Source organism: Quercus lobata, chromosome 1 (assembly GCF_001633185.2).
Source record: "Quercus lobata isolate SW786 chromosome 1, ValleyOak3.0 Primary Assembly, whole genome shotgun sequence".
In the NCBI taxonomy this organism is placed as follows: Eukaryota; Viridiplantae; Streptophyta; class Magnoliopsida; order Fagales; family Fagaceae; genus Quercus; species Quercus lobata.
This window is the reverse complement of record NC_044904.1, coordinates 8,205,511-8,212,808: the sequence shown is the minus strand read 5'-3', so window position 1 is coordinate 8,212,808 and position 7,298 is coordinate 8,205,511. Positions and strand designations below refer to the sequence as shown.

The 7,298-nt window shown below is 33.3% G+C and overlaps 1 protein-coding gene and 1 pseudogene across 1 annotated transcript; both read right to left on the bottom strand.

Moving 5' to 3' along the window:
* Window positions 1–267: 267 nt before the first annotated feature.
* Window positions 268–1,774, bottom strand: LOC115975208 (feruloyl CoA ortho-hydroxylase F6H1-3-like). The gene is made up of 2 exons (XM_031095945.1): window positions 1,217–1,774; window positions 268–849 (listed from the first exon to the last, which is right to left on the bottom strand). The coding sequence occupies exons 1-2, from the start codon at window positions 1,720–1,722 to the stop codon at window positions 279–281; spliced, it is 1,077 nt and encodes a 358-aa protein (XP_030951805.1). The 5' UTR covers window positions 1,723–1,774; the 3' UTR covers window positions 268–278.
* A 4,063-nt stretch (window positions 1,775–5,837) lies between these two features.
* LOC115994529 lies at window positions 5,838–7,056 on the bottom strand (annotated as a pseudogene).
* Between the last annotated feature and the right edge of the window lie 242 nt (window positions 7,057–7,298).

Here is a 7,298-nt window from a genome sequence, read left to right as displayed (position 1 = left end):
TTTTTTGTTGTTGTTGTACCTTATTGAACCCAACATATAATAGAAATCTTTTTAATTTCATCAATATTTTTCACATCTCATGAATTCTAATGCTTCAAACAGACATACAAACAATGTAAAAGCCATGTTAAAAAAAAAGTGTAAACTCTTTTTTTTGTAAAAAGTAAAATAATTAACTGACTTCTATTATCTTCAAACAGATTTCAGATTGAGTTTTATTTCATAAAAATTATTTCTATCACAATAGAACATAACCTCACAGCACACCTTAGAATACATCATATTTTTGCAAATTCAATTGTGTTCTTCCCATCATGAGCCTTCCTAAAGAAATGTTTCACATAATCTGAATACAGAACTTGCTTATATAATGCTTTCTCACCTCTTGCAAGCACTTCTGAAAAAGGTCCAATCATATCACATGGCCTAGGATTAACAAAAATAGGAACCGAAATCCTATTCTTGCTTCCACTAGCAGCCACACGATGCTCAATGCTCTTGTATCGACCATTGCTTATTATCTGTAGTGCATCACCAACATTGATCACGAGGGAGCCACTTACAGGCGGAACATGAACCCAACTATCATTGTTTCCTCGCACATAGAGTCCACCAATATTATCTTGAAGGAGGATAGTTAGGGTTGACACATCAGAGTGACGACCTACTCCCACGGTGAGCTCAGGGTTAGGACATATAGGATAGTAGTTAAGGTTAATCCTCTTTGAACCCATTAAGAGAGATTCTTTTGTCTCATCAATTTCTTTCACATTTATCCTCTTCATTAGTGCCTCTAATAGCCTTTGGATAACTGGTTCAGACCCCCTCATATATTCCAAAACTTGATCCCTAAAAGCAAACAACAATTAGTCCACCAAAAACTATATATATACACATAAGCATATACCATTTGATCCACAAAATTATGTTTTATAATACTCAATTTTTTTTATAAAAAAATAGAAATATATATATATATATATATATATATATATCATGAGATCATTATTGATCTTCAATCAAACATGGAGTATATAATGAGATGTAACTAAAAGTTATGGCTTGTTATGACGTCATATAGAGTTAAACTAGATGAAACTAGAACTTAACCCATTTAGTAAATTATATATGTATGTACGTACACAAGTATTGCATCTATATTATATGTCATGTATTTGTTGTGTAAACTAAATTGAGCAAAGTTAAGCTCTGTTACTTGCACGCAGAAGGCCACAATGCAGAGGCCTCATCCTCGGACACATAAAAGAGGCTCAGGTAATCTTTCCATTCAAGAGCCTTCTCTGCTTCAGGACTAAAGCTTGTGCCAAACCGGACGCTGTTGGAAGGTGAGTTTTCTTTTGAAAACTTCCTCTTCTCCTCAGCTGGCAAATTGAAGAACCTATGTGTTGCATCCTTCACATTCTCCAGCACTTCAATGGGCACTCCATGGTTGATAATCTGAAAGAAACCACACTTTTCTGCTGCATCACAGATTGATTCAGAGACTTTTAGTTCGTCCCAGTTTGACATATCTATGATGGGTATAGACTCTTGAGGCAAGATGTTGCTCACAGTGATCCTTTCTTCTACAGGTTGGATATATTGCTTAGGGAGGGTTTTGAGTCCCATTTCGGAGAGACCCTTTACTCCATTGCCATTTGTTACGACAAGGTCAGTGATATTTGAGGACTCACTGATAGGTGTTGCAACTGTTGGAGCCATTCTTACACGAAAGAAATAAAGAGAGAGCTTAGTATTTAGCAAATGGCTTGAAACTAAGATGTTCGGTGGTGGTGTTGTTGTTGGTGCAATTGGCATGCCATTTGCACCTATTTATATAGCACTGTCTCAAGAATTTTAGCCAATTTCAATTTATTTAATATATGCCTCACTAACTCAAATGGCAATATTCGCGCGGCTTATTATATTATTGTCCTTTCCCCAGTACTTGTCAAGAACCCGAGGTTCATGCTCATTTTTATTCCACAAGGGAGTGGGGGAGGGGAGGACGCATAGTTGAATAAAACCCAATGTTATGAATACAGTTTTGGTGTTTTGTCTATTGGAACGGAATATTTTGATATCGGTCTATTTCAACGTGTCGTTTTATACTATTTTGGAATTATCAAGAGAGGGGGGTGGGGTGTGGGGCCGTATAGTTGAATAAAACCCAACGTGTTTACAACACTTCAATGGGGGGCGGGGGGGGAGTGTACTGGTCAAAGAGCCATGGCCCCCAAAGTTGAAAAGAAAGTCTTTAAGAAAAGTTTAGATTTCTCAAACCTAGCCTCCTAGTGAATTGATATTGGAACGTCTTATGGTTTAAATCAATGTTATGAATACAGTTTTGGTGTTTTGTCTATTGGAACGAAATTTTTCGATATCGGTCTATTTCAGCGTGTCGTTTTATACTATTTCGAAATTATCAAGAGAGGGGGGTGAGGTGTGGGGCCGTATAGTTGAATAAAACCCAACGTGTTTACGACACTTCAATGGGGAGGGGGGGGGGGGGGGAGTGTACTAGTCAAAGAGCCATGGCCCCCAAAGTTGAAAAGAAAGTCTTTAAGAAAAGTTTAGATTTCTCAAACCTAGCCTCCTAGTGAATTGATATTGGAATGTGTTATGGTTCAAATCAATGTTATGAATAATGTTTTGGTGTTTTGTCTATTGGAACGAAATATTTCGATATTGATCTATTTCAGCGTGCCATTTAACCTATTTCGAAATTATTGATTTATATATATATATAGTAATTAATAATATAAAAATTTTATTACTCACTACTATTCTTAAGCCAAATTTTATAAATGTGATATCATTTAATGAATGTAATATAGTGTTTTAAAAGAAATGCTATCATAATAATAAAGTGATTAGATTAATTGTTTTAAAATTCAAGTTTGGGTATTTTTTTAAATAAACTAACATTGATGGGATATTTATAAACTAGGAAGCTCCCTTTTCACCTAACCCTACTCCATCACTGAAGTCTTCTCCACTCTTAGGGTGAGTTTGGTTCAGCTTTTTGAAACTGGACTTTTTGAAAAAGTAGGGGTTTCAAAAAGTGCGGTATGAAACTTGACTTTTTTAAAAAATTGGGTGTTTGATAAAAACTGTTAAAAAGTGCTTTTTGTAAAAGCTGAGTGTTTGGTTAGCACTTATAAAAGCGGCAATTTGAGTTGTAAATTACCAAAATGACAATATATATATATATATATATAAGGTAGTTTATTTCATAGTAACCAACTACTTAATAATACTTACTTAAAAAAAATTTACTTAATAATAATAATTATTTTAATTTATTGTTAACTAAAATTTGTTGTACAAATATTTTAAAAATAGCATTTCTCTAATATAATTTTTTTTTTCATAAGCTTACTTTAAAATATATATATATATATATATATTGTTCAAGCCCGTGCCCCACACCACACATATAACCAACACAAACCTTTTTTTCCCCACTTTTTTTCTCAACCACATCTTCTTCACCTTTTGTCTTCTTTATTTTTCCCTTATCTCCATTTTCCTCCACACACTTCTTCACATTTTTTCTTCTTTCAAGTTTCAACACCTCTCTCTCTCTCTCTCTCTCTCTCTCTCTCTCTCATCCTCTAAACTATTACTTCATCAAAGAGAAGAGAGTGAGAACTGAGAAAGATCAAAATGAAAAATAGAGAGATCTCAGCAAACCCAAAGAAAATACCGCTAGGCAAAAGGTCAAGGGACAAGGAATCCCACTTCCACGGCGTAGAGACGGAGTTCAACGATGACATGCCTCTACTCTTGTTAGATTGGGGCTACGGACAAGTATTACTAAATTTATTTTTAAAAATATATCAAATTTGCTCCTACATCACTACTTAACGAAATTCGAAAATTTCATCGCTCTTCTTGTTTTATTATTTATTTATCATTGGCTTCCCAAACGCTCAGTTCACACATATGATTTCAATAATGTAGTCACCGTGAGACTTTTGTAATCAGGACAAGTTGTTGGAAGAAAACTAAATATTTGGAGGAGCAAAGAATTTTCAAACGATGTTAAAGTGCCGTCTGTGCTTAGAAATCAAAATGAATTTTTAAAAAAAATTCTTGGTAGTAAATTAGTAATGACATTAACCAAACTTCAAAAGTTTATGACCTTTTTCTTTACACTTTACTTTTGAATGTTGTGATCATTAGCGGAGCCCAACCACATAATTTCACGGCCAAAATACCACTCCCTTTCAAGCCATAGCAAGAATATATAAGTTTCTTCCTAAATTGCATTCTTTTTTTTCCTCAAATTTGTTTAATCTCCTTATTCTTGAAGTTTAATTGATATCTTCTGTTCAAGGTAATAAAAAAAAATCTTATTAAATAAAAAAAAAAAATACTATCACTTCAATATACTTATACTAAGTTTTTTATTTATTTTTAAAAAAATATCTTATTAAATCTAACTAGTAGTATTGCCGTGAACTAGGATTTTTTTTTTTTGGTTATTGATCTTTATTATTATTTAACTATTAAAAATTGGGTAGGCCAAGTTTAAAAAAAAAAAAAATATATATATATATATATATATATATATCATAAATGTTATTTAAAAGAAAAAGACGTTGAGAAACGCCTGTGTGAGCTTATGGGTGAAATTACTGCACGTAGCTCGAAAGCTTCATCAAAGAATTTCAGCTACCTATTCCTGATGATGCTTTTCCTCTCAAGTTGAAACTTGCACGCCTTGGGCCTACTGATCTTCTTTGTTCTTTACAAATTGCATGCCATCGTTGTTCTTGTTTTTCAAATGCATTTCGTTTTTGTTTATAGAGCGCATATTTTTCATGTTGATTGATAGAAGGAGAGCAAGATGGAATTGATGATGTTCACACAATAAAACTAAATTTTACACCATAGGGTATTTTTTAGGAAAATTTAACCTAATCCAATTCTAATCAAACAAGTCATCATGGGACAAATTTCAGATCTGAAAATTCTGAAATCATAGTTCTCGATAGATCAAGCTTGTGTCAAGCTTCTTCATTAATTCTCGATAGCAGTATCTATCGAGCTTCTGTAAAGATTTAATGAATAAGCTTTTCTTCACTTGTTTTTTGGATCAATCTCTATGTCTTTAAAGATGCCACTAGATATGTTTGAACAACTTAGATCTACCCAATCACAAGTAAAGTGCGTTTTGTCAAAGGATTAGCCAATTACATAGAAAATATGACCCTAACAGATGTCGTGTTTTTATATTTCATCTCAGCATGTGATTTCTCCGTTGATGATACTTGTCCTCTCAAGTTGAAACTTGCAGGGCCTACTGATCTTCTTTGTTCTTTACAAATTGCATGCCATCGTTGTTCTTGTTTTTCAAATGCATTTCGTTTTTGTTTATAGAGCACATATTTTTCATGTTGATTGATATAAGGAGGGCAAGATGGAATTGATGATGTTCACGCAATAAAACTAAATTTTACACCATAGGGTATTTTTAGGAAAACTTAACCTAATCCAAGTATGATTTTAAAGTTATTTGCCTTGCAAGTAGAGACTTAAAAAACCTTAGATTTTACGATAAGCTTGGACCTTAATAAATCTACATTAATGAGCCCTAACAGATCTAACATCCCTTTATAGACCTGATGTGGCAAATTTAATACCAACTTGAATCTAGAGAGAAGCATAATATTCCATAGAAGAGAAATGATGAAGTTGGAGAACGTTGTGAAGAAATGAGAGAGAGAGAGAGAGAGAGAGAGTAACTTAGTCCTATTAGACCCAATTTTATTTCATCAAAATTATTTCCATTGCAATAGAACAACCTCACAACACACCTCAGAGTAACATCAAACTTTTGCAAATTCAATTGTGTTCTTCCCATCATGAGCCTTCCTAAAGAAATCCTTGACATAATCTAAATAAAGAACTTGCTTGTATAATGCTTTCTCAACCCCTGCAAGCACTTCTGAGAAATGACCAATCATGTCATATGGCCTAGGATTAACAAAAATCAAAACTGAAATCCTATTCTTGCTTCCATTGGCAACCACACGATGTTCAATGCTCTTTTATCAACCGTTGCTCATTATTTGCAATGCATCACCAACATTAATCACGAGGGAACCACTTATAGGTGGAACATGAACCCAGCTATCATTGTTTCCTCGCACGCAGAGTCCACCAATATCATCCTGAAGGAGGATAGTAAGGGTTGACACATCTGAGTGACGACCTACTCCCACTATGAGCTTAGGATTAGGACATATGGGATAGTAGTTAAAGTTAATCCTCTTTGAACCCATTAAGAGAGATTCTTTTGTCTCATCAATTTCTTTCACATTTAATCTCTTCATTAGTGCCTCTAATAACCTTTTGATAACTAGTCCAGAACTCCTCATGTATTCCAAAACTTGATCCCTAAAAGCAAACAACAATTAGTCCACTGATAAAAGTAATTCACTTTACCAAACTAAAGCATGGAGTAAATTATAAATTGAACCCTTTTAGTTTGGAGTCATTTTGATTTTGTCCAAAAAATTGTAGTGTAAACCCTAATATTATATAAGCCTATAATCTATATTGCTTGGTTGAATGATGTAGCTAGGGACTAAGTATTATGTAGGCATTATGGGATGTTGGGTGCTAATTGGCTCGTGTGCGAGTGTCTATATGTGTTGGTTGTCGTGTGCATCTCAAGAACTTGAAGGCAATATTGGCTTGTCCAAGTTTTGATTTGGGCTGGGTAAGTGAGAAGTTTGGAGGTGAATCAATTAGGTATGAAAAAAAGGGTTTGACTTGTTTGAGATGGGTTTTTGATGGTGGTTCATGGTGACTGTGCATTGGCAAGGTCAAGATTTTGTTTGGGGGCCAAATTGTGGTAATAATATATTAGTAAAAAAAAACCTCCACACACATGCATAAACACAAATACATATAAATCTTAATATTTTAATACTAGAGTAGGTCATAATTGATAAATATGTTATATACAAAATTATCATCTTTTAAACTTGAATGAGTATAAAAAAGTTGTCTAGTTTGATATTAGACATACAAGAATATCATCCTATAAAAATTACATTCAGTATTAATCTTTCATAGGATAAAATTCTTTTTTAATTTTTGTAGTGAAATTCTTAAAATTTTTATTTTCAATATATATTACAAAATTGACTACCAAAGTCAATAAAATTTGTTTTATTGGAACTACTAAAGTCTTCAAACACATAAATGATCCAGAATTTTAATAGATACAAGAGCAATTTTTACTATAAAAGAAGGAAATTGAGAAAATATAAACTACCTTG